General features: G+C 44.4%; 2 protein-coding genes across 3 annotated transcripts in view; both read left to right on the plus strand.

The window, feature by feature from the left end:
* Nucleotides 1-16,631, plus strand: part of CAMTA1 (calmodulin binding transcription activator 1) — a 302,985-nt gene extending 286,354 nt beyond the window's left edge. Inside the window, exons 21-24 of one of the 2 annotated variants that reach the window (XM_059830126.1) lie at nt 153-227; nt 5,218-5,248; nt 9,957-10,138; nt 15,140-16,631. In XM_059830126.1, the coding sequence (XP_059686109.1) occupies nt 153-227; nt 5,218-5,248; nt 9,957-10,138; nt 15,140-15,203 (352 nt within the window). In that variant the 3' untranslated portion in view covers nt 15,204-16,631. The remainder of the gene's footprint in view (nt 1-152; nt 228-5,217; nt 5,249-9,956; nt 10,139-15,139) is intronic. The other variant, XM_059830125.1, reaches the window with a different exon arrangement.
* Nucleotides 16,632-21,211: 4,580 nt separating this feature from the next.
* VAMP3 (vesicle associated membrane protein 3) lies at nt 21,212-26,665 on the plus strand. Its single transcript, XM_009807139.2, has 5 exons — nt 21,212-21,271; nt 23,343-23,424; nt 24,238-24,396; nt 25,629-25,683; nt 26,463-26,665. Coding segments are annotated over exons 1-5 (318 nt in total). The 5' UTR covers nt 21,212-21,269; the 3' UTR covers nt 26,483-26,665.
* The last annotated feature ends 667 nt before the right edge of the window (nt 26,666-27,332 follow it).

The raw sequence follows: 27,332 nt of genomic DNA on the forward strand, positions 1-27,332 counted from the left end.
TATATATTGTTTTTACACTCATCAGGGCTGTGCTGTAATTTACAAAGGCCACTGGGAAAAGGACAGCGGTTCATAGGATAATTATTCTTGCATTTAGTATTATTGTCCCCAGTTTTTGCCTATGCTTCAGTGTTGGGTTTTTTTGTGTTTAGAAGCAGTCTGCTTACCAAGAAGCAGGATCAAGCTGCTCGCAAGATTATGCGGTTTTTACGACGCTGCCGCCACAGGTATGACACTATCTTTTGGTATCTGCCCTTCATTAGAGTAATGCAACGATATTCAAGTGTGTCAGCAATGAGTGCAATGTAAAGGATAATAGAATCGGCTAACTACAGATCTTTTAATCAAATAATGAAACCCAGCTGCTTCCAAGACATACTGACAAAAATTAACTCTCTAACTTAGGACTGTTGCTGAAAGAGTATCATGTTCAGCTCCATTGCTGATATACTAAAGCAGCCCAGGTTGTGTTGGGCAGACGCAGAATAAGGAAACTTTGAGCAAAGCAAGGCACAAGACTTTAAAAGTTGGACTTGAGGAAGTCTGGAAAAAAGCTTACTGAATCATAGCTACAGCTTGTAAGTGCTGCACAAAGCATTCATGGTATGTAGGAAAGTGCAAAATGTGACATCTGGTGTTGCTGGAAGTGCCTTTAATTTAGTCACAGTATCATGTGGTAAACTATCATCAAATACAGGTTCTTTTTAATGTGGATAGGTGGAATGTGCCTTCAGAGCAGCAGACAAGTTAGTTCACATCAGCCACTCTACACATACCTCAGTAAGCTGGGAGTACAGACACAGACATGACAATGAATCGTCTCCTGCCAGTGTGGGAACCTGCACAGGCTTGCCAAAGTGCTCACATGTGGCAGCTAGTGCTACCATACCAGTACTCTGCTACATGCAGGGCGTTTGTTTTGATTTTTTTCAATGAAAGGATCCCATATATGATCAGGCTGCAAACTGGAACTTTGTCTAGACAAAATTCAATACAGATGTTTCTGACTCTGCTCCCTCCATTTTCACCACACAAGCATTTCATCCACTCAGGAGCTGGTCAGACCTGATGTATTTTGAAGCATGTCTAGTTCAGCCCAGTGATGTTTGAACAAGGAGTGCTCTGAGAGGCAGAGAGGCATGTGATAAACTTGATTTTAGAAACAGACTCGGTACTTTTTGTAGGATTTCAGAGCTGCAGTTTGCAGGAGGTCAGTGTGGCTCGTGTTGTGGAAGGACATCTTGCCTGCAGATTCAGTGGGAAGTAACATGTGTGGACAAGAAAGAGGGCTTCATAGTTTCCAGGCCAATTCCAAATGCACTTGAAACAGCCGCAGTTCTTCATGAAGAAGCACAAGTGGCTTCTTGCTCTCAGCAGGGCATGTGGAAGAGGCCAAAAGGTTTGGTTTGTTGTGTTAGTTGGGCAGTATGTCCTGCTGAAGCAGGCAGAGGCTCAGAACTTCTTTATCCTTGCAGATCTGCTTGAGATCCAGGCAGTCCCTGGGAAAGCCACATGCCCATTTCCATCTGTGGAGGCTCCGGGGTGAACAGAGGCTCTTACAGCCAACTCTCACACACAAGCCCAGACAATACCTCACAACTAGCTTTATCACTGGCTTTCCCACCAGTGTCCAGGATGCGCCATGCACTTCAGTCACGCTCAGTTAAGTCTCCAGCTGTCGAGTAACCTAGACTCTCCAGGGCTTAAATTGCCCATGGAACCAGCAGTTTTTCTTGCCTTCAGCTCATTGCCTTTCTTTCTCAGCATCTCCTGTTTCCTTTGGAGAGCAAGACCCTACTCATTTGCATCACTGAAGTTTGCAGGCAAGTCCCTTCCCTTTGCCTCTAGTCAGTCTCCTCTCTCTTCAGCGGTGTGGTCACTGCTGCTGTGCGTCTCTGGGAGACGGGTTTAGGTCTTGGGTATTTATAGACAGGAAGTAAAAAGAAGGGAGGGTATCCATTATCAGTAGGCTCTCTCTGGCTTATGTCACACTGCACAGTACTTGAATTTCTGCAACAGTGCAGTCCTGTCTGTGTCCATAGGCACTTAGTTAGTGGTTATGGTTACTTGGGAATTCGTCCATGGTTCTTGGCTAGGATGCAACAAAAGAAAAAAGTAACTTATTTCAGCTGAAGATGTTAATTGTGTTTCAAAACTGCCTTGCTTTTCCTTCTGAAACAAAAACGATCACACATTCGTGGTCATGTACTTTCTCCAAGCAATCATAAGGGTTTAAAACTGTGTTAGTGTAACTAATATTAATAATTGTCACAAATTTTAACCAGGAGCATTCTGGCATTGGCAAATGCTAAAAATAAAAGCAAGAATTACTAAAATGGCAAAACTAGCATTTAGAATCTGCTTGGAAAAGACATAAATTTACCAGCCTACTAGACTTACAGAACTGTTTAGAAATGTGACAAGTTTGGGCCTTTTTCCCCATATTCCTCCTGCTTGCCAAAAAATCTCTAGCAAGCAGTTGCAAAGAAAGATGTTTCCCAAAACATAGTGCTTTGTGCACTTAAGCTGCATCTGTGATCCTGAGATCACACTGTGAGAGTATCTCATGGACGCTTGGACTCTCCTGGCTGCTGGTACCATACAGAGAGATCTGGTCCCCGTGCTTGTTTGTGCTCAGTGAAGAACAACACACAAGTTTCTTGGAACTTTACTACCACACAGGATTTCGAAGACAAACAGATTGAAGTCTTTTGCTTAGTAAATAACTGCAAAGGAAAAGTATAATATTGGAAATTATACAGATCTACTTATTTAAAACAGCTTCTTGCTTCAGCATCTCAGCTGACTCAGACTGACCCGTTTGCTTCCTCGCCCTCCACCCTGAGGGGGAGATCTATGTGCTTTCCCTAGCACAGCCATATCCTGGCAAGACCACCCGTATTCATTCCTTCCCAAGCTTGGCTCTGCAACCCCCATTCTGAGCTGCCCTGTTCATGGTGCATGTACACTGGAGTACCAGGTGGAAGGTGATGGAATTGCTTCCTTCTCATCTGCTGCTCTTCAATATTTCTGAATTTTCTTTTCTCTGTCTTAATAATTACATTTATTCCCCACTGTTTGACTTTTGTTGCTTACCTTTTCCTAAGGATAGAGTAATAAAACTTTGGATGTTAAGTAAGTTTGAAACCACCTCTGTGTAAGCCTCCTAATTATATCCATTCAGTCTACTGTGTAACACTCAGGATACAGCTGATGATGATTTGACTGGTACTTAGGCTAACAGCCCCACCCACTGTTTCAGGAGTACTGCTTGTTGGAATCCCATCACGGACTCCTCTTGAAATGCTCAAAATTTAGCACACTGCTGCTATAAACAAGAAATTAAGAAAGCCTCAGGCTCCGTAAGGAAATATTTCAGCCATTCAAGCTCCTGAACATCCAGGGACAAGCCATAACAACTAACAGCTAATGTTATTTAATGCCCTGTAACATAAAAATGGCCCTGTGGAGTCACTTGTTAAACCACAGTGCCTTGTCAGTACAAGGGATAGAATTGACAGATGTGGAAAATCTGAGGGAGTTAGAGAAAAGAGCATGCACAGGAACATCAAAGAAACAGGATCTTGTAGCAGATTTCTGTCAGCTGATAGACAGAGGTGAGGGGAGGAGGCTGTAAAAGCCACTTGCAGTCTGTCACAAGGATAGTGAGCTAAGTGAAAAGACAGTAAATTCTTAACTTTAAGAAATTCAACCTTAAAAAAACAACAAAAACAACTGTTTAACCTAGGTTTTTGTCCACAAGCAGATTCTATTGCTGTGCCAATGAATTACTCTTATTAAGAGCTCATTCTGTAGCCTTTAGGCAAGATTTACTCAGGCTTTCACTGGCAACCATGTGGTTGGTTGTTTTTTTCCTATTTTAAATTGATCAAAGTCTAGTTTAAGCCAGTTATGAGAATTCTTTCTCTGCTAGCATTCAGAACAGCTTAAATGGTCATCTTGTCCTATTTTGCTTATTAACTTTTTGGTGCAAAGGCTCAGTAGCGCAAACACTATTCCTTTCAGCTTGAGGATCCAGGGTGCATAGGCATGTTGGTCTTGTGTTTTCTGATCTCCCGACCTTACGCTTTTTGTCTGATCAGACAGTATTTCAGATGTTTTGAGGGAGTTAATGAGAGAGGTTCTGAGTTTGGAGCTCTGTCAGTAATGGATGCATAGATGTTGATGAAAATCAGAGAAGAAATGTAAGTTTTGGTCAAACATGTTCTTAGAGAAGAAGAGCTCTAGTAGCTGAATATTATCAGGTGTCATGGAGTCAAAAGTGGTCATTCAGCAGCAGCAGTCATTCTGATGGTCAGACATGTATTGTTTCCTTTTGACTTTTTGGGGAAAAAAACCCAAACGTATTTATCCATCTATTGTCATATTCTCAAAAATCTGGTGAAAAACATGCATCAGCCATAACACGGCATCAACACGACTTGTCACAGAAGCATTGTTTGTTGAGAATGAGAAACAGAAACTTCCTGGCCTCCCAGGAGAGCTTCATCCATCTTCCGGTGGTGCCCGCACCTGTTGGCTGGCACTTGACTAACTTTCAACCTAAAACTTGCCATTATACCTACTTTGAGTTAAGTTGTCTCCTGGCATGCCGTCCTGTGTGAGGCAGAATCAAAGTTTACATATTTAATGGTTTTGGAAAGACGCCACCTACTTGATGATCCCCAGATGTGACACATCTAGAGCTGCAAGGAAATCCGAGAGCTCCAAAGTGGGTTTGGGTTTGCTGAGCTGAATCCGTACATGGTCCATACAGTCAGCTTTCACTGGGAAGGTAACCTCCTATTTCCTATTCTTTCTCCGATTCTTAGGAAGATTTTACTCTTCTGAGAGGTATCTACACCATTGCTAGGCTGTGATTATGATCTGCAGTGTTTTTTGTAGAGTAGCACTTGGAATGAGATAGAAAATAGATGATCGCTGTAAGGGAAGGCAGGATGCAGCTAGAAATGCCACGGGGATGACAATATTTGGTTTATTTTACTTGCTTATTACTTCCTGCGCTAAAACGCCTAAACACAGGACTGCTCTTCCCCGGTAAAGAGGAGGAGTCCAGTAGGCAGGAGTGGGAAGGGTTCTTTCTCTCCAGGCAAGCAGAAGTATTGTCTCCTCCTCCCTGAAGTGAAGCTCTTGGTAAGGTATGGTTATTGCCATGTGTGTGCTAATAGCTCTTTGGTATTGTTTTGCAATCTGAAGCCCACTGGTGGACCATAGGCTGTACAAAAGGGTGAGTGTAGCTGCCTGCTAGCCAGTTCCTCTCTTCCATTTTAAATATTTTTGCTTTCTGCTTGCTTGCATGGGGCTGCAGCCGAGATATGCCAGTAAGTTTCACCTTCATTAATTATATAAACCAGAATCCTGTATAAACTAACCCTACTGCAATGACTAACACTGCTGCTTTTATAACAGGACAGAGCTCCGCAGTAGATGTTACCAATGCATGAATGTGTGAAAAAGGACATGTATATTCATCATGGGCATGCTTAGGTGGTGGTGTTGGTGGGGTATTTTTTCAGTATCCGAAATGACTATTAGTAGATTCTGGAACTTGATGGGGTCTACACTTACACACGCTCAGTGAGTAACTATGTCCTTTGTCATGGGACTGAGACAGCGTTCAGGCTAGATTGTAGGAAGCTGCAGTACAGATGCAGCCTACTCTAGATGGATATTTGTTTCTGCCTGAGTCAGAAAGAAGCAGAAGAGCTCTTCACACTGCTTTTTACTCCCTAAGGTGGTTAAGCAGCAATGCTTATCTCCTAGAAGTCGGTCTTCGGTAAGTTACATGTCTGGTTACCTTACTAGGACCAGCTTTTTGACAACTGCTTTTCTCAGCTGTTAATCTATGTGGTGGGAAGGAAAACAAAAAACCTGAGATGAAGATGCTGTAACTGTGTTACAGTAAATGCCAAGTGAGCTCCTGTCAGGGGTCTCATTCTCAGCGTGAAGAGAGCTCGCTCACTTTTGTGCTTGGTCATATTAGCGGGCTGGTTTGCTACCCGACAGCAGGGTGGGAACACACTGAAGCATTCCCATGGAAGGTCAGAGTCCCTGTACGAGCAGGGAATGCTATGGCTTTCAAGGCACATGCCTGACTTGTCAGCAGGACTGCTCAGTACCATCTTGCATTTGAGAGGTTGTAGGACAGCAGGGTTTTTGACGAAAACTGCAATCGGAAATAAGACCATTTGTGTGCTTATTGCTACTCTCTTCAACAGGGGGTGAGAGGCAGAGGGAGGGATGACCCGGACTCCTGTTTCCATGTAACATTCAGAAAAGAAAACTGAATTGTTGATCACGGAGTTTTACTGACTTTGAATTGCAGATCATTTTTATGACTTAGAAGTGAGAGTATGAATCGGGCTTAAGCCTGCTGGAGACATCGTTATTTGTTTAACTGTTGAGCCTAACAAAGCAGCAATAGCTAATGACATTTCTTTCCAAACCATGACTTTTATGCTACTATTTCTTGTTACTTGTAAAAAAATGAGGATATGCAACAATTTGGGTTCTTTACTAATGACGAATGAAGTAAGAATTGGATGAAATGGGGACAAAGGCCCAGATGTGCCTTAACTGTTTAAGTGCTGCTTTCATGGATCTTGCCCTGATGGAGGAAGAGAATCATTACTCCTGATTGCAGACACCAACGCTGTGAAGTTGTTAGTCAGAAAACTATAGCTCCAGGTCTTAACACATACAGTAATGTGCTTTACAACTAAAGCAGGTTAATTCAGGAACTGTGTAAAAATAGTTTGTATTCTTATAGTGGTGGAGTGACTAGGTGACTTGTTTTTACTAATCTGATGCTTTGTGTATAGCTAGGGCTGGTAGTTTTTGGCCTACAGTTGGGTGTCTGGTTTCAAAAGCCCCTTGAAGAAAAAACGTAATTTATTTTTGAAAAACGAAATTCACTAGTAACTTTAAAAAAAAGAAGTAATTCTGATTCGATAAATCGACCTTCCTCCATTGTAACGATGTAAGTAAATGTCTATTTTTATACAAAAAAAAAATTTAACAAGTTTAACCGTCTTTAATCTTGGGGTCAGTTACCCTATCCATGGGACAGTAATGAATGCTGCAGACAAATGAGACATTTTGTTTAGCAGCCAGTAGAGCAGTATGCTGCAGGGCAGCGCTGCCTGGGGCTGGGGCTGGCTCAACAGCACACCTTCCCTCCCCGGCAGGCAGTGTCCTGACTTCCTTCCTCCTGCCCTGAGATAGGCCCGAGCAAGTTGCTGCAGCCCCCGCAACGCAGCGTGTGCCTGTTGCGGCAGGAACCCTTGAACTCTGTGGTGTGCAAGTGCAGAGCCAGCCTTGTGGCCACCCAGCACACTTTGGGTCGTGGGACAGAGAAGGCTGAGCTGCAGGGCCCATGCCAACCAGAATGGTGGATGCAGCCACACTGTCTTTTCTCTGAGCAAAAGCCGAGCACTACAGTTCTGTTGAGGGTGTGAAGCCCTTTCAAAAGCAGCAGAATTGGAAAAAAAAGTTGCAAGATGGGGGTTGCAGGAAGAGAAGAGACAGAGCAAATGTTTTTCTCCCTGCACTGCCTCAGGCTTATTCTGTAGCAGGGGGCTTCCTGGTGAGACCTGTTCTCTAACACTACCTGGAGATAACTGGGGGTCTCCCAGTCTTCCTGGTTTTGTCTGGGTAGCCATGGACCACATCCTACAGCGAGTAAGAAAAGGGACTGGTGTGCATGTCTGCAGCTAGATGCTGGCATGCTCAAAATATATTCCTGCCTCCAGGTACTCCTATTTTTGCAGTTTTGGTGCTCTCTTCTTAGTCTTCCTTCTCTCCAGGGAATTCCTGCTGAACTGATTTGGCTGGCTGCATGCAGTCATGCCAGCACAGTTCCTTCTGCACGCTGCTCTTGAGCATCTCTGCCCTGGTGTCTGCGGGCTGGGGCTGCCCACAGAATGCCCCTGCTCAGTGCACTTTGCAGCCCTGGGAATGGCGCAGCCTGGAACCTGTGCTGCATTCTCCACTAACAGCACTGTGTGTAACCTTTGCATGCCAGACAGGAGAGAGTATGTTTTAAGACCTTTATTCTATGAATAGAAAAAATAATTTAAACCTAAAATGTGCATCCCAAAGTGGGCTAGTTGAACTCAAAACTGAAAAGAATGTGCAACATACAAGTTGAACATACAAGAATAACGCAATTGTGCTATTGTGCCTTTCCATTCAAGGTTAGGATTCCTACTTAAGAGAGCAGGGGCATGCTGCAGTCTCAAGATATACACTAAAACTGACCTGTGTTGTGTGGTCAGCGTGCTAGTAGAGGGGACTGTAAAGAGGAGCAAGTGCAGGATCCAGGCCCACAGCTAGTGCATGGCTCCCTGGACTTGAGCAAAGCTGGGAAGCCACCCTTGAGGGCATGCTCTGTAGATAACTGTATGGTGATTCTGCTCTAGGTGCAGCTGACAGGCCAGTCATTGGTATTGGAGGAGAAATAGTTGTCGCACTTCAAGGCACTGTGTATGTAACAGCGTGTGAGAAATTAGCAGGAAGCAAATTCCAGAAGTTTAGTAGCATTTGCAGGTTTTGCCTTGAATGGCAAGTGATGTGGGATTGATTGGGAAATTGGGGAGTTCTGTGCTTATCTGGAAAATGCAAGCTATGAACTATCAGAAAAGGTATTAGCAAATGATTCTTTGCTGCTTTGCATTCTGATAGCAACCTACGTGCATACGCTGCTGGCGTGCATGCACATAAGACAAGTATTTCTGGGCCTTCTGATGTGCACAAGCTGACATGTCCATATATGCTGAAGGAATGCATGCAAACATATGCTTGTCTGTAATATACAAATTTTGATGTATTCTGTACACTGACACTGTGCTTATGTAGTCTGTGTGTGCAGATAAATGATCACAGCATTTGCCTCCATGTTTCAGTTTGAAAACCTCTTTTCAGATTTATTTCATTAATTTTTCTGGATTTATTTGGGTTACGTTACACCAGGATCAGTAAAGAGGGACAGCCGGGAGATTTATTAACCAACTTATGCGAGACAAAACTTGCTATCTTTCTGCAGTAGAAATGAAAAGACTTTCTAGGGGAAAAAAAAAAATCCAGTTACTATTGCCTTTAAGTAATAGTTTTCATCTCAGGGGAACCCGCTCCAGTGAACAGATTTCAGCTAATCACAGTGCCTGCTACACAAATGTTTCCATGCTCATCGATTAAACCATCCACTGTAGCCTCCTGTGAAGGAAACCTTTGCTCAAGGTCCAGATATAGGACATGAACAAAAATACAGAGCTGCTTGAACTGTGACACTCTCTGCCGTACTCCTGGTAGGCAGGTGATCTGGAGCAGAGCACAAGGAGCAAGTCTTTTCACATCATTAGGCTAGCTGATTGCTTTTTGCCTGCGGCAAAACTTCTGTCCTCTGTGGGGCAGAACAAGTGCAGTTGTTATCTATGATCATGAGTAATAAAGAATGCATTCATTCACGGCATCTTTCATTTAAAAATAGATCCCCTTACCCCCACTCTGTTTCTTACGGTTTGATTAAATGCTGCTCTCCAGTTTGGGGAGTGTGCATGTTACACCTGAAGTCAGTTCCTCTGGTAAGTACAACTTTATTTCATACCTGAATAAACAACATCTACTATATTTTGTTGTTCTTTGCATACCCTTCCCTCTCTTGGCATTTCAGCAACAAACCTTTCCTACTCCTGTGCACCTAGGACTTGTATTTTTTGTATGTTTTTAATATGTGCTATGCAGCAGCCACTTCATTTAAGTGCCCTGTTTCTTACGTCTCTTAGTAAGATTGAGAATGGGGGAAAATTTTAAGGAATCGAAAAGTCCCGTTCGTTCAAGTTGAGGACAATGTGAGAAAATGTCATATTGGAATATGCATCACTGTACCTGCAACAAAAGTTTTCCAAGTAATTTCTTTTTTCATTTACCTCTTGCAGGGGCTGAATGTATTTGGAGCTCACATGTGTGTGTTAAATCGCAGACTGCGTGCTCTGGGGTGTCATTCTTATTGGGCCTTTCTGTCTTTTTTGTTTTGCTGCCCAAATGAGATATCTGGAAAAAGGCAAGAGTTCCCTTTTCTTAAATGTCCCACAGGCCATTTCAGCTCTCAGAGCAACAGGTAACTCGCCAGACAGCCTTCTCTGGCTCCTGCACCCTGTCCTTTACACTGATCTTCAGCATTCAGATTCATTAAGCATTTCCCTGGCTGGGCGTTATGGAGTAAATTTGATGAAGCAGCTTTGTGTTATGCTTTACCCATGAAGCCATTGTTTGCTGTAACTTTTTTCTAAGTAGGCCTAATTCATTTGCTGACACACTCCCATACAAGACTGGGGAGGGCACGTGGGGAGAGGAGCTGCTGCTCGCTTCTGGGGCTGTTGCTTTCTACATCGCTTCAGCACGTAATGATGCAACCTCCTGTATGGTGTCCAAGTAAGTATCACAGTTCGAAGGGCAGAAGCTTTGTCTGGCTGGAGCAATCTGGGAACCAGGACGTAGCTCCCGAGTGTCAGGGTTCAAAGCTTATAGCTGAAATAATCTTCTCCTCCCTTTCTGCACATCAGCACCACGGCTGTGATTCAGACACCTTATCAGTGGTCATCTCTATTGCACGTGCTTTTTCCGTCCATCTGCTCTTCAGCAATTGCTGAGGGAATGACTTTGTACCTTAGAGGTGCTTACTGTCTAGAGGAAATGTTACTTGAGGTTTTTGTTGAAGGCTTCATCAGCGCAAAACCAAATTTACAGTCCTTGCAATTCTGTGCATGGTTTCAGTAGCTACTGAAGCAGGATGGTATTTCTTGTTTGGAGTCTTGCAACAGCCGGAGCCTGTTACCCTTTCTGGTGCGCTCTGGCTTGCAGCCGTGTGTCACCTGAACTGTCCTCACCTCCAGTCCCCATGCAGCTGGAGGCACTTCCAGAAGTGATTCAAACCAGCATACAAGTGCCTGTAGACCTCTGGAGAGGTTTGTGTACCATCCATCAGCACCTGGCCTGCTGGTATTACTTGCTCTCAACGCTCTTGGTTTTTCTGTTATTTTAAAAAAAAAGTCTCACTATAAGTCTACTAAACTGGATTGAAACATCTTCTCTCAGAACATCCTTTCTGCTGTACCCTTCTGTAAGTTCCGTAGTGTTCTTTTTCTTGGAGCAGTTTATTAATGCTTGTAACTGCAAATGTTAACACTTTGGCCCTCTTCGCCTGCCTGAATTTAAGAGTGGAAAAACATGAACCAAATAAGATTGCCTTCTAGCATGAAGGCAATGCTATATTGTTCACTTAAAAGCTCTCCTAGCAGCACTTAGTGGATTTCTATTTTCAAGGGTCACAATTCATCCAAAATTCTTCCTTGGTCAAACTGTATTTTTAACTGTATTTGAAAATTTAGAAGGTTTATTACACCGAGCATTAATGAAGAAGAAATACTAGCCCCACACTCATGTTGACACTTTATATTGTTGTAACAAAATCAAATCAAAGTACCACTGAGTAAGGAAATTACTCAAAAAGAAGTGTTAAATGAGGACTAAAAGGACTTTTAAGACACAGGAAAGGCTGCAGTACAGACTATCCAGTAACAAATTAATTGGTTAAAAACAATTAGGTTTAGGTTCTCTTGATAAAGCAATTCAGAGGCTTATTTAAGAACAGTTATTTTAATAAAATAAATGGATTACCTTGGTCTGGTATCTAGCTTGATGCGTGCACTGGTTCTGGCAAGTCATGTTTAGCCTTTTGTTTGGGCAAGAAGCAGGGTATTCATAACAACGCTTCAGTGCTTCCGCAATGTCGATCTGGCTATAGATTTGCTCAGTTATTGGTAGCAGTTACAGGTACTTCAGTTCCACTCTGGCTGTGCTACACTGCAGCTACCACAGCTGAGTGGGGCTGCCTCGAGCCTGCTGCCAGGAGAGGGGAGAACTTCTCTGGCTTCTCAGTGTCAGCTCTTCTGAGCGAGGAGGAGAGATTGTCAGCCACAAACTGCAGGTCTTCATACTTACCAGGCAGTGTATTATACAAATAAAGGGCTTGTAGTACCTACCTGCACTCCTGTTTTTAATGTAACACATGCACAATTATGTATACTGAACACAGAGGTTAGTTTAATAAAAAAAAACATGGTAGCTTAATAAATTTGGATGGTCATCATCTTGAAGCTTAAGTTTATAAATGCTATGGAATGCAGGGTTTGTTTTAAGCCATTACATACTAAACAGCATCTTTCAGTAAAGTACTTATAACAAATTTCAAAGTCTGTAACTTTGCTATAGGGAAATTCTGTACTAGTATGTGCTTGTGTTTTTAAGCAGTAAGGACCCTTGCACTTGCAGCATTTTTATAAGCCTGAAAATTTGTAAAACAATGTAAAGCACACTTGACCAAGGAAAAGTGTTGTGTATTTCTGAGTAGGATCTGTACTAGCGCAAATGTTGAGTGCTGTAGTAACTAACTTCCATGGGCATGTGTATTCCAGTTAAACGGATCCAGTAGGTCTGCACCAGTACAGCTATTGCATGCTGTAGGTTGAAGTGTGCAACAAAGCATGTCTTGCATTCTTCCAGCAAAAGTGCTTTGTTAGTGTAGCCCTTGCATGTTGAAGTGCTTAAACTAAGGTATAGCATGTCTCAGTGAAAGCCACCAGCTTATCTAATGTGCATGTTCTCAGTAAGAGATCTAAAATAACAGGTTAATTTTACATTACAGTACTGAAGTGCAACAGAAAACACTTGGAAGTTGCACTGCAAATCATGCATTAGTAGATGGTTTCTTGAACATAGTTAATATAAGCCTTAAAAATTGCCTAGTGTACAGAGGCACACTGCATTTTTTTAGTATAGCAGTGATCTTGGCTCACCTTCTGCTTCTAAGTAGTGCAGTAATGGAAATATTAGTAATAATTTCAAGGGAGAGGCTGCTTTTCTGCTGCAAGAAAAGAAAGAAAACTGAATATTCTGAAGATGGTCAGTTGGTCATTTGTGAGCATTTTCAGTTCACTCTACCAGTACTCCTATGTTTCCTATAATGAAAAAATGATCTGGACTTACCCAGCAGATAGCACCATAATACATCATCACCCACTGGGGGCAAGCAGAGGCTTGAAGCCCCCACTCCCCTGACGTCAGCAGAGTCTTTTAGATGCCAGCTTGCGTAGATCCGAAATTTCTCTGTAAAGTTGTAGCAGGCGTTTAGGCTCAGCACAGCACTACCCAAGTAGGAATTCAGAGTGGTGCTGCTTGCTACCTTTTCCCTTCCTCAGCCTGGGGATCAGAGCGCTTCTTGGCGTCTGGAAGAGCTGTACTGAGGCACTCCTCTACCGGACTCAGATTTCAGAGGAGGGCCGTGACCCCTTAGATGTAGGTCTTCAGGCTCTGAAAACAGCATGTGCATTTGGACTAGCAGAGCCCTCTGTCTTTCCATACATGATATTCTCAAACAGTTCAGTGGAATTAAGGTAATTAGCAAGGTCTGACCTGCATATTGGTTAGTGTGATTTATTCATTGACTCCTGTTTCCTCCAGTTTCACAAATAAAGAGAACGCCTTTGAGTGCTAGAGCTTTGAGTCAGCTAAAACAAAGAGATAAAAGCAGCCAGCTAGCTCCCTTTTGACTGTGATTCTAAGTAATAGTACGTGCAGAAAAATGAATAAACAAAACAGTGAAACTGAGGTGTATTTATAGAGGTCAGTTTATAGCCTTCATCGTATCCGAAAGAGGATGCATGAGTGGAAGTCTACGGACAGAAGCTACGAACTGGCATTGCTGCCGCTTAGCTCTCCCGGCATCTTTTACTATCTAGATTTACTTAGGCTTTGTTAAATTCATTCACTCTTAGTTGGATTCTGTTACGCAGACTTGCAGCTCTGACACAAGTCTTTGTACCATGCCTTTGTATTTGTCCTTTCAAGTTTTTGCTACATCAGTTGGGCATGTACATGCTTTGCTAAATCACCCTAATTTTAGGCTGTGTTCTACTCCTTTTGGGGTGGGCCTCCCCTTGCAGTAATGGAGGAAGGACACATGGAGCCGGGTGGCAAATGGATTGCACTGCGGAAAGGAGCTCCCTGCAAAAGGAGGCAGAGCCAAGCTGCCGCAAGCTCAGCTGGGCATCTGCCTTCGGATTTAGGGGCAGCATGGGAAGTCCCCATGGATTTGTTTTGGCTTCTTTGCAGGAAGCGTTCGCTGACATGCAGCCAGTTTGTCAGCCTCAGCAGAGGATTGCTGCTACTCCAGCACCAATGCAGAATTCTTCTTTATTTGATGGGATTGAAATTACTCCCTTCTCTTCATCCTTTTAATTTCATTTTTAATTATTTCAGTTTTCAGTGATGATTTAGTTCTTATGCTGACAAGTGCTAGAGGAGGTAATGTATCGCATGCATTTTAAAGAGTTGAGAATTGAAGCATCAGGCCACATCTAGGGAGAGTGACTCTTCCGCATTGTAGGTTCGTCTCCCTTGGCATGCAGAGTCCTCCACTGCTGGCTGGGAAAAAGCATGAATCTACTACAAACAACATGATAGAAAAGAAAATACGGCCACTGGCAGCTGGAATAAGTGTGAAGTAAATTACCTTTCTTCACACCCATACCGGTTCCTTCTACTCACATATAAACACTTTCTTATGTGAGATTCTATATCAACATCAAGCTTCCTTTGTAAGTGTGACTGACTGATTTTCCCCTACTGTGCTGGGCACGACATCAAATTGTCGCCGCTTCAGCAATGTATGGAGAAAAGAGGTCAACACTGAAAAGCCCCTTTGCCATAACAGCTGGCATAGCAGGCAGCTGCAAAATCAGTTAACGAACAGCAGTCCAAAAAACCCCCAAGCAATTCAGTAGGCTAATACCAGAATGAAGTCCAGCTGTAGTTACAAGTATCAGGAAAAAACAGTAGCTGGAAATAAGTATATCTTTCCAAATGTGTTTGTCTCGGATTTCTAGTGGCCCATTCTTGCACTTCCAACTGTTTATGGTGTCAGGAACGTATTGCCTTCCTGTCATTTCTCGGGGAGCTGACTTTTTTGCACGGGAGGTTGGAGTGAGGAATCATTTTGATTTTTCTGTCTTGAAAGAGATTTGCAATAGAAGTGTTATATAGCTCCTCTTTGTTTTTTCAGAGTGAAAGAATTGAAAAAGGCCAAGGAACTTGAAGATACGCAGCAGCATCCCGTAGCAATGTGACATTGCTTTTCAGACTGTTTTCATTTTCTGTTTTTAGCAGAGACATGCAACAACAACAACAAAAATACCCACTGTAGTTCTGGAAATACCAGCTGCAGGATTTTAACAGTAATGTTTTGGTCATTGCATTTGCACTTTCATGGACAACTTTTAATTTGTTCAGCAAGACATCTTGGAACTCAATCTTCTGTTGGATCATGGGGAAAACAAAAGACACCAGGAGGAAATTGTGAGTTGCTTCATTCTCCGAGAAGGAAGAAGCGATTAATTATCCTTTTCATATAGGGCTGTATTAAACAACATGTGGAACTGTACAAATATTATACCAAAAATATTGTTAAGAAAAGGTGGGAATGCACAAGCAACACAAGAATGCTGTTCCTGCACCTGTCAGTCATCTCCAAGAAACTGAAGCTTTGAGAGTCTCAGTGGAGGGGCTTAGATCAGTACATCTTTATTGGGTCCATGCATCCTCATTTCCTTCGCACTTCTGTCCTTTGTGTTTTATTTAAATCTCTACAGCACACTTAATGCAACTTTTTAAATCTGCAGGTTTTTAATACATCCCGTGGGAACTTACAGAAGGGGTTGGTGTATGAGATAAACGGGTAATGCATGAGGAACGGAGATAGCAGCTTAAGCAAGTTTTAAAAAGTTTTTTTGGTATTTTTACTAGAACCTGCAAACATACCAATTGTCATGTACTTTCTCTCATATTCAGCACTTTATTTTCTAGCCTTACTTTCATGTACTATTATTTTAATTAAGTTCTTAAAATAATTTGTAAAACACGTAGCTTTTTATCTTAAGTACTTGTCAAACCTCTTGTCATTTTGCAGAGTCACATACATATGTTGCCTGGACATTTTATACCACCTAAAGATCAGAGTGGTGCTGCATTCTGGCCAGTAAATTTCTTATTTTGGCTACTTCATCAAAATCTGGGCAGTTTCTGTATATATAGAAGGTAGAAATGGAAAATGAGAAAAAATATTTGAAAGGGAATATATTGATTAATTACTAAATATTTTATTCACAAAGGGTCAATAACTTGGCAAGATAAAATTATTATTTGTATAGTTTTGTCTGAATGAACGAGAAGAGTGTGGATGTATTGTTTGTACATATTGTATATACTAAAACAAAGAGATATGTGCATGAACTCAAGAAAAAGAAATGAACAAAGCAAAGCATTAGTGGCTATGGTCTGTAAAATGAAACAAAAACTTTATTTCACTATAAGAAACTTTATTTTAAATGTTCTTTAGAAGAACATTTTTGCTAAAGCATGACTAAATGGCAAAAAAAAGAGCTACTGTATTTAGACTTAGGAAAAAAAGGCAGAGCAACATTACTTTAAAAAAAAAAAAAAAAGAAAAAAAGGATATGTTTACATTTGATTTTGGCTACCAGGAGTTTGGTTTGGTTGGATTTTATTTATTTATTCCTTCCTTCTTTTTTTTTCCCCGTCTTTTTTTTTTTTTTTTTTTGCCAATGGTGCCAAGTAATGTGAATGCTAATATTGCTTAAGAAAATTAAGTTACTTTTGCAAAGCAGATAATCATAAGAGTACAAAAACCGTATCTAGCTTAACACCATACACTCACTCCAATAAAGAACACTTAGAATGAACATAAAATGAAAAAAAAAAAAAAAATAGTACGAAAGTAGAAAAATATGTTTCACATTTTCATATCTCCTGCTGGAAGTCAGAAAATGTAATAAAAATTGCACAAAAAATTTAAAAAAATCAAGTAAAACTCTAAAAAAGATGCAAACTGATCTTGTAGGGGTGTCATGGTATATTGCTATTTCCACATAGTCAGGAGCCAAAGAAATTAGATTTTTTAAAATTGAACTACTAATTTAAAACTGTCACAAATTCTTGACAATGGGAACCAGGTTCTGATCTTTATTACACAGGAATGTAAGGGAAGAAACTCCTGAAGTCCATCTCGTTACTGTGGGTTATGTACATGTGTCTGAGATCAGAAACTGCTCCTGTGTGTTTGTTTTGTTTGTGGCAGTTTAAAATTTCTGAATGGACTGGTGTAAATTTGAGATTGTTAGTTTTGGAATAGTTGTTCTTGCTTGATCCCGGCCACCAACTGCAATGTTTAAACGCAAGGCTTGTTGTGAAGCCTAAAAATATTCACACATAAGAAGCTTTTAAACTGGTGTCTTTAAAAGAAGAGTAAAAACAAAGATTGTGGCAAAAAAAAACTGGGGTCAGTGCTCTTGGTGCCTTTTCTATAATTGTACCTGTTTTTAATTACTTCTTTTCACTGCCAGCATTGAATTACAGTAGATGTGCTATAGCTCATTATCAGAATTCTCTTGTACATTTCTGAACTGCTGCTTTATGACCTGATTCAATTTTAAAAAAGGGAAAAAAGAAAAATGAATGGCCTGGCGCTCACACTGTGCCTGTGGGCAGCCTCATAGCCTCGATTTACTGTATGGAATTGGGACCTTAACCGTTACATTTTCCTTTCACGCAAAAACAGAACAGGAGATGCTGAAGAATCTCCTTTGGAATGAATTGGAAATGCTCTGTATTAATACTGGAAGAACTCTGACATTTTGAAACTGAAATATTGCTCCCATTAACCAATACGTGACAATATAGAATCGACCTTTTCCTAACAAGAGTAGTGACCTCAGTGGAAATGTTTTAACTCCCTGTCTTTACAGAAAATGATTCAGTAATATACAGAGCTATTTCAAATTACTCTTCCAGATCCATGGGCCTGGTGGTGTATCTACTAATCTAGATCCTGCTTCAGCCAAACGTTTAAGCATGTACTTGCTGTTAAACATGCAAGCAATTCCGTGGGCGCAACAGAACTACTTGCATGCTTTAAGCTAAGTACAGCTTCTAAGTGCTTTGTTGTGTCGGGCCATAACCCTTCAGTGTCTCACTGGGAAGTTAGAAAGACTCCCCCCGCAGTGAAGTGATTCTGCTCACCCTTTTCTTGGTTGTGGAACTTACATTTTCACAGAAGTAAGTGCAGCTTTCCGGGAAATTTCGAATTCCCAAGTGCCAGGAGCCAGATCTTCTGTCTTCTGATAATGGAATTGCTCCTTTGTGAAACACATTCGACAGCAGTAATACTGTGTGAAAGAAATACAGAATATAACATGAACCCCCTCTCTGGTTGCACGCTTATGGCAGTTCCACACGATAGTTGGTGCCCAATGGGGGGTCCCCAAGACTTGCATGTAAAACTAGTATAGATGTCTTCTCTTTTGTAAGTTTTATTTTTGTAACCGTGCATGTAAAGCATCACTGAATCAATGGATCTGTTGAAGAACTCAGCTGCTGGAACCATGCAAAATGTTTTGAATTGCCCTTAAAATATGGAAAATGTTTTCTGAATGCTTTATATTCTTTCTGCTGTAAATTAAAAACAAAGAAAATTTCCCCATACGAAGTGTGCGCCTTTTTTTAAACACATCTCTTCCATCCTAGTTTAAAAGAGTGATGTAGTCCTTTAGTCACTGTAAGTAACCATGAAAAAAATGTGTTTCTTTTACTACATGAACTGCTTGTAAGTGGCATCTAGTTTCTTATGGGTTGTAATCTGAACAGTCCACAGCCTACCCGCAAGTGGAGCGTGGAGTGTAGTGGGATTCACTGAAGCCTGGTTTGGTGGAAATGAGTTTTCAAGGAAATATGCTGTAGTTTATCAAATTTGGAAACATTCTGTGAAATTATGTGACATAATACTACATATTTGTAAGTATTTCACCAGTCCTTAGATGGCCTCAATTCTGATTAGGTTTTCTAACACAACTTAAAGCAGTTCTACATAATCGTATGTACATGGCAGATACGTACTCATCTATGGATAACTAGCTTTTCTGAGATCAAATTATTTTCAGTTCCTCTTCAGTAGACAGTCACTTTCAGGGCAGGGTGCCTGGGCATTTCATGAGAAACTATGCACACATAGTAGAATGCTAAATCCTACATTGTGCACAAAGCAGAGGTGAATTTCAGTAGAATTCAGGAGGCCTGCAGATGGCAGAAACCTAAGAGGTCACAATAACACAGTAATAACTGTTGCACTGAACAGGTATGTAAGTTACATGAACTGACCCTCAATAATGCAAATTCTGTACCTGACTACAAGGCTAGCCTAGCAGGGAAAAACAGCTTTAATAAATTAGTCATCTGGTCTGTGAAAGACGTATGTTAGAACTATTACAAGTAAGTTCTTCCAAAACCCAGGACCACAACAGAAGATGAGATTTCATTAAGAGAGTTTCTTCTGGACTACAGAGAAACAAGTTTAATTATGTTTCCCTTTAAGAATGAATCAGCATTTAACTCCCCAGTTTGCTCACAGATACTTCCCCGATGTTCCATTTTACATGCTTGTTAATTCCTGGGTTCTCCTGTAGCATTGTGGTGGGTTGACCAGGGCCAGAAAGTAAGCACCAACCAGCTGCTTGCTCACTCGCCCACCTCCTGCCTTCTCCCCAGCAGCATGGGGGAAGAGAACTGAAAGAGCAAGCATGAGGAAAAAAATGCCTGGGGTGAGATAAAGACAGTTTAATAAGTGAAGGAAAAAGGAAAAGAACAAAAATAAGAACAAGTGATGCAAAGGCAGTCACTTGCTACCTCCCACCAGCTGTCCTATACCTTGGAAAGACCACCCCCTCCATACCCAGCTTTACTGCCGAGGATGATGTTATCTGCCGTGGAACAGCCCTTCCGTCTGCTTGGCACAGCTGTCCCGGCCATGTGCCCTTCCAGCCTCTCGCCCACCCCAGCCTACTTGCTGCGGGGGCAGCGTGCGAGACAGAGAAGGCTTTGATGCCGTGCAAGCACCGTTCAGCAACAGCCAAAACATCAGCATGTTACCAACACTGGTTCGGTCACAAATCGAAAAGACAGCACCGTACAGGCTGCGATGAAGAACATCACCGCTTCCATCCCAGCCAGGCCCAGTATGGGCATCACGCCACTGGGCCTTTGAGAAATGAGCCCAGGCGTACTTCTGGGCTTAGCGCACACCAAGAGCCCTTCACAACCAGCAACAGGGACAGGAACAAACCAACCACCTTGGCAGGCCGTCACCCTTCAGCGTCTTCCATGTGCCCTCAGGTGATGCAAGGCACACGCTGATCGGAGTTAAAAAAAAAAAGCATGCACACTTTTCCCACTGTGTAAGCGCAATGACATCTCAAAATCACTGCGTGGACTCAGCAGTTCAGGCCAGGCGGTTGCTGCTAAGGCAAAGTAACTGCAGCACTTCTGAGGGTGCTACCACAGAGAACTGGGGCCTCGCACACACGGGCAGCAGCCCCGAAATGTACACCAAGAGGTCTCAGCACAGAAGAGAGCCCGCAGCGCAGGCCGCGTCCTACCCAGAAACTGGCTGGGAGCGGCGGGGGGGGGCTCGCGTCTGCACCCACGCACACACCAGTATCAACCGCACTGGCCTGGCCCGCAGGCACAGGACGCGGTACAGAACGGCAGCAGATCGGGCCCCGGCCCCCCCCGCCCCAGGCACCCCCCAAAGGGGCCGACACAGCACCACCACCGCATCACCGCAGCGGAGGGAGCCGGGGGCGTCTCCGTGGGAAGGCCCTCCCCTCCCCTCTCCCCCTCAGGCCCGGCCCACCAGGCCCTGCCGCAGTCGGGCCCAGGCCCGCGTTCCCGCCCGCAGCCCTCGCCGGGCGGCCTGGCCCCGACTCCCTCAGGTATTGCCACTTGCTAACACCTGCCCGCCCGGGCCGCCTCGGGGCGCGGTGGGACCGAAAGGCGGGTGGGGGGCGACGGGCGGCGGCACACAAACACACAACGCGCCCCGCCCGGCGCCTCTCGCCGCGCGCTCGCTGCCCCCGCCCTGCTCCGGGGGCGTGGCCGCCGGGCAACGCCCTTACGGGGGCGGGGTTTCCTCGTGCTCCGCCCTGCTGGAGGCGGGGACCCCAGGCCCCGCCCGGGCCCTGCCCGGGGCTGGCGTCACATCCGGGGCGCCGCTGGGGCTGCGCGCAGTTCCCGTTGGTAGCCGCCCGGACGCGCTGGCCGTGCAGCGGTCCGACCCCGCCGGCAGGATGTGAGTGTGGGCCGCGGTGCGCCCTGGGGGGGCGCCCGCCGTCGGGGGAGCCGGGGAGCCGCGGCCGAGCCGAACGCGCCCAGGCGGGCGGCGGGGGCAGGGGCAGGGGCAGGGGCAGGCCTACTGCGCAGCGCGGGCGGCCCAGCCCGGCTCGCCGGTGGCGGCTGGATGCCTCTGGGACGGCGCCGCTCGCGGGCGGGGGTTCCGGGAGCGGCTCTGCGTGGAGCCGCGAGGTGCGGCTGCGGGCGGGAGACCGAGCCTGGGCCGCACGCCCTGAGCCGCTGCTCGGGCCGGGTACCAGGGCGTTTGGCTTCCGCTCGGGCGGGCTGCCCCGTCCTGGCGGCTCTGTAGTAATCTAGGCGGAGTTCTGCCAGCCCCAGGCGTCTGTCTCTGAAAGCACTGCCCACGTAGACCGGGCACAGAGGGAGAGCTTTCTGATGACTGGTTTGTTGTTGTGTTTGGAACCTCTGCTCTCAGGAAGAGGTTTCATTTCTGAGACTCTTCACCCTGGGACCAGCAGTGAAACAGCATGAAAGGGTGACTTAAGTGCCAAAACGGAGGAGCAGTTATATTGTATTATGCATGGACTGCTCTTGAGCCATGTCACAGACTTCTTGGTTTGCTTATTGTGCATGTCTACACTTGTTCTCACTAAATGTAAATGAGAAGTCAATGTGCAAACGTGTAAATACAGCCAACAGCCAGATTCAGCTCTTTTGAGTATCAGGATGCACTAATGTTGTGGATTAACCCCAGCTGGCAACTCAGTACCACACACAGCCACTCGCTCACTGCCCCAGGTGGGATGGGGGAGAGAACGGCAGAATAAAAGCGAGAAAACTCATGGGTTGAGATAAAGGCAGTTTAATAGGCAAAGCAAAAGCCGTGCATGCAAGCAAAGCAAAACAAGGAATTCATTCCCTACTTCCCCTCGGCAGGCAGGTGTTCAGCCATCTCCAGGAAAGCAGGGCCCTATCACGCGTAATGGTTACTTGGGAAGACAAAGCACCATCACCCCGAACGTCCCCCCCTTCCTTCTTCCCCCAGCTTTAGATGCTGAGCATGATGTTATATGGTATGGGATACCCCTTTAGTCAGCTGTCCCAGCTGTGTCCCTTCCCAACTTCTTGTGCACCCCCAGCCTACTTGGTGGTGGGGTGTTGTGAGAAGCAGAAAAGGCCTTGACGGTGTGTAAGCCCTGCTCAGCAATAACTAAAACATCCCTGTTTATCAACACTGTTTTCAGCACAAATCCAAAACATAGCCCCATACTAGCTACTATGAAGAAAATTAACTCTATCTCTGCCAAAACCAGCACAACTAAACAGCACATGCTTCTGACGCAGAAGAAATTAAAACATGGAAAAGCAAATTGAGTACAGATAGTTCTAGAGATATGCAACGAAAACTTGGCAAAGCAGTGAAAAGGGTATGGGAAGTATGTACAGAGGCGCTTGCATCCATTACAAAGATGCAGGGTGTTGCAGCTGGTAAAAGGAACTCGACTGCCTGAGGTTATGAATTCAAAGCTGACCAGAGGTAAATTGTTGTATATGCCGAATGCTTCTTCCTTCTTGTGCTTTCTCTTGCTCCATGTCAACTGTTTCAAAAGAGTAGAGACAGAGGCAACCACTGGAAGAGCACATAGTTAGAATAACCATTAAGTTTCTGTATTTAATTTTTTGTAAACTACTGTAGCTTGAAGCATAGTATTTGTGTTCATACTGGAAAACAAGAACACCCCTGAGCGCAAACTCTTGAATGTTTCAGCCCTGTGAACCGTTGTAGGAGTTGTCATATGCCTTATTGTAAACTCTAGTATTAGCGAGCCATTGCTGTCTTCTAGCACATCAATCAATTCATTGGCAAGATGTTGGGACACTTACACCTATTGTCAGCTCTTAAAACATCACTTCTCCAGTAGAACACTGCCCCGTATTTATTCCAAGGAAACAACTTCCCTGTTTTCAGGAATGTCAGATAACTTGTGTACTCTAAGCATATCCACTTAAAACCAAAACCACAACCTGTCAAAAACTAAACAGAATAATGATGACTTTCTTTACTGCAGGTCAGCCAGTATCCCTGGAAGCTCAAATGTGGCTGCTGGCAGTAATCGTCGTCTTCAGCAGACTCAACACCAAGTAGATGAGGTAAAAGTCTAGTCGGATAGCAGTGTAATCATTTTCTTTCAGGAAACATCTATAACTAGAAGGGATATTTTAGCCAAAGCAGTTTCCCCTTCGTTATGTGAAGAGGTAGCCTAGTATCATTCAGCATGCTTTATTATACTTGCGTCATCTTAACTGTTGCAAAGGTTAAAAAAAAAAAACACATCCTTTCAGTTGGAGTGGGGCAATAAAGAGGAAGTTACCAGTGTCCAAACATTAGCTGCAAACTTGGTGCTTGAGGATTTATAGAATCATTTATGTTGGAAAATACCTTTAAGATCATCAAGTCCAACCGTAAACCTAACCCTGCTAAGTCCACCATATTTATCTTTACTTATTTGGCATAAGTAAAGATAAAACCCCTTCTTCCTACAGAGAACAAGCTTTTTTATCATCAGTAGCAATGAAGGCTGACCACCAAATATGACATGTCCAGATTTCTGTCGAGTCGAAAAGCCAGGCTGGCTACCAACAGTATTTTTTGACAGGTGGTTGACGATCATGTTTATATGCCTCAGCTCCTTCTGAAGCAGGTCAGGAGTTGTTTCCCAGGTTTAAGGGAATGCCAGCACAACTGGCATTACTGACATTTTAAAGTAGATATTAGGGGCTTCTAGCCACAGGTGAATTTCATGGTTTTGTTTACACTTAGGACTGGATGTACTAAAAGGCAGTAGCTCCTACTTCTGAGGAGAGAACATTAAGAGTACCATGTGTTACTATCTGTTGCCTGCAATTAAGTTCCACAGTGGGTGATACAACTGATAACTTACTGTAAGCATTAAACTGATGTAGGTTGTTGACATCATGAGAGTGAACGTGGACAAGGTATTGGAGCGAGATCAGAAGCTGTCAGAGTTGGATGACCGTGCTGATGCACTGCAAGCAGGAGCTTCCCAGTTTGAGACCAGTGCAGCCAAGCTGAAAAGAAAGTATTGGTGGAAGAACTGTAAGGTAACCATGGCTTGTGTACTTACACTATGCAGTACTGCAGTTAACACTGTTATGATCGACATCTCAAAAGGCAGAAGTAGAATTTACTTTAGCCGATGTTATTTAAGTTATAGCATCTATTTTTAAAACATGGCATAGGGGTTAGGTGAGGTAACCAAAAGCTGGATTACCAGCTGTGCTGCTTGATGCAAGACCTTGTCTGTGATGGTAGTGGCCAGAGGGAAATGCCTCAGTAATCTGAGGCTTTGGGGAACAGGAATAAAAAAGACCAGAAATGTATAGGTTGAGTTAATGTGCAGGAAGTATTAGAAAGCAGGAGCTCACTCAGACTCCTGTACTTGCAGCTGTTGGCAAAGGTTGGAATCTTCTTTGGTGAGCAGCAGAGACAGTGAAAGATGCGGTATAGGGTTGTTGTGGTTTAATCCCAGCCTGCTATTAAGCACCACACAGCTGCTTGCTCACTCGCCTCCCCTCCCCCAGCAGGTTGGGGGAGAGAATCAGAGAAAAAGTAAAACTTGTGGGTTGAGATAAAACCAGTTTAATAGGACAGGAAAAAAAAAAGAAAATAATAATGATAAAAATATACAGAACAAGTGATGCACAATGCAATTGCTCACCACCCACTGACCGATGCCCAGCCCATTCCCAGGCAGGGGCTGCGGCCCCCCTTTTTTTTTTTTATCATGATGTCATATGGTATGGAGTATCCCTTTGGGCAGTTTGGGTCAGCTGTCCTGGCTGCGTCCCCTCCCAGCTGCTTGTGCACCTGGTAAGGCAGTGTGAGAAGCTGAAAAGTCCTTGCCTCAGTGTAAGCACTGCACAGCAACAACTAAAACATCAGTGTTATCAACATTATTCTCCTCCTAAATCCAAAACACACTACTACACCAGTTACTAGGAAGAAAATTAACTCCATCCCAGCTGAAACCAGGACAAGGGTAAGAGTAGAAACAGTGATACTTAACAGTTCTTTACTCCTGCTTGTATAGTCATCTGAGACAGGCTTTGCAGGGAGGCACAACAGAAAAGAACCTGTTGGTCTGCTTTGCCTGTGTGCACAGCCTACCATCTCTGAGCGGTAACGGTGAATCACGCTTACTTGAAGTTTTACTTGCTGTGTTAGATCTAGCACATGATGCAAAAGTGCCTGCAGGGGCTGCTACCCTGTATCCTAAAGCCCAGTTAATGCTGCTGCATGGTTTGTAGTAAGTGTTGTATGGCTTTTTTCACAGATGTGGGCAATATTGATAGCTGTTGTTCTCATTATCATCATCATCATCATTATTGGTAAGTTTCACCAAAACAGGGATTTCTCACAGAGTTGGAATAGATGTTGTTAATTAACTGGCACAGTTTAAATGAAGCCGGGATACTTAAAGGAAAGTATATGCAACATTAATTTGAGATAGCAGTGACTGCTTTAACAGCTCTTGCCTGCAATGAGTGGTAAACTGATCAGTGTGGGAGCTGTAATGGCTGAATCTCAAACACCTGTGCAGAGTGAAGCAGGTGAAAGTAGAAATAGCAAGGACTTAAAAATACAAGGATGTTCCTGGTTTCTACAGCTGCATGTTGCAGAAGTATAAGGAGAAATACCATATGCCTCTCTTGTCTGAGAACTGTTTTTCATCTGCCCCAGTTTCTTGCTAGATGAATCCTTCTCAGTGTGGCAGTTCTAAGTGCACTGCCACAGTAGGTAGACTTTTTTCAAGTAGACACTTTAGTGCTGGCTGAAATGATGGTGATATTGGGTCAGGATAGCAAGCCAGGAACATATAGTTCAGTCTTTGGTTTGAATTCTCATGTAATCCCCAAGTATTTCGTAGGAGGACAAAGGTTAAATTTGTGCTGTAGTAGAGTAACAAACACTGCAGTGACCATTGGCAACAGATGTATAATCCTGGGCGAGAAATATCAGTGTGCAAGCCCAAATGAAAACCAACATGGGAAACTCTTAAATGCCTCTTTACCTATGTCTGGTATCTTAACAGTCCTCCATTTTAAGGATTTATGGTGAGGGGCTGAAGGAGACTGTCCTTTGTCCAACTTTTCTCCTCTTCTTGTAGTCTGCAGTGTGCCTTCATGAGTTACAGGAAGAAACTCGGATCAACTGATGGTGCCCATCTTCAGCCACTCCACTTCAGACCTGCTGTATTTTCAGCCCATTTACTGCTGTTTAAAGCAAAACTATTTTGATTACTGAGATGTTAGCTAAATTTACCTGGTTGCCTTAAGACACTCCTGTCATAAATTACTAACAAGCACAGCCCACCACTTGCACAGTGCCTTGATAAACTGGGGCACCGAGCTGGTGAGGAGGATTTGGCTCTAGAATTTCTGCTATTGATGCTGTAACGGGTCACAGGCTCTGCAGACGGTGTTGGGATTTATCCTCCATCCTCCGTGCCTGCCTGCCCCTCCTCGGTGCTATCGCGGGGGGGGGTCGGCTCCCAAACGGTCTGTGCGCTGACCTGTGCCTTGCTGGGAGCGCCCCGGCCCCGGGCTCACCCCACTAGCCTTAATGCAGCGGAAGAAGCCGCCACCCGCTGAGCACTAACGCCTTCGCTAACGCTGGACGCGCACGGGGGCCGCGCCGCTGTGTCCGCCGCGGCGGGAGCTGCATTCCCCCCCCCCCGCCCTTCCCGCGGAGCCGGGCGGCGAGCCGCTGCTCGACTCCGCCGAAGACACAGGCACCGCCGAGCGCCGGTTCTGCTCCTCACCGGGCCCCGTCTCCGGCCCGAGGGGCGGGGGCCGCTGCCGGCCGCTACTCCACCCGGGGCCGGGGCCGCACGTGGCAGCGGGGCAGGCGCGCGCACGGGGGCCGCGTGCGGCGGCGCGTGAGGGGCGGGGCGGCAACCCCGCTCGCCCCGCCCCACTGCGCGGCGTTGCCCCCCTCCCCTCCAATAAAGCGGCTCTGACCCTGCCTCCGCCTCCTC

The sequence above is a fragment of the Gavia stellata genome, chromosome 27, assembly GCF_030936135.1.
Source record: "Gavia stellata isolate bGavSte3 chromosome 27, bGavSte3.hap2, whole genome shotgun sequence".
In the NCBI taxonomy this organism is placed as follows: domain Eukaryota; kingdom Metazoa; phylum Chordata; class Aves; order Gaviiformes; family Gaviidae; genus Gavia; species Gavia stellata.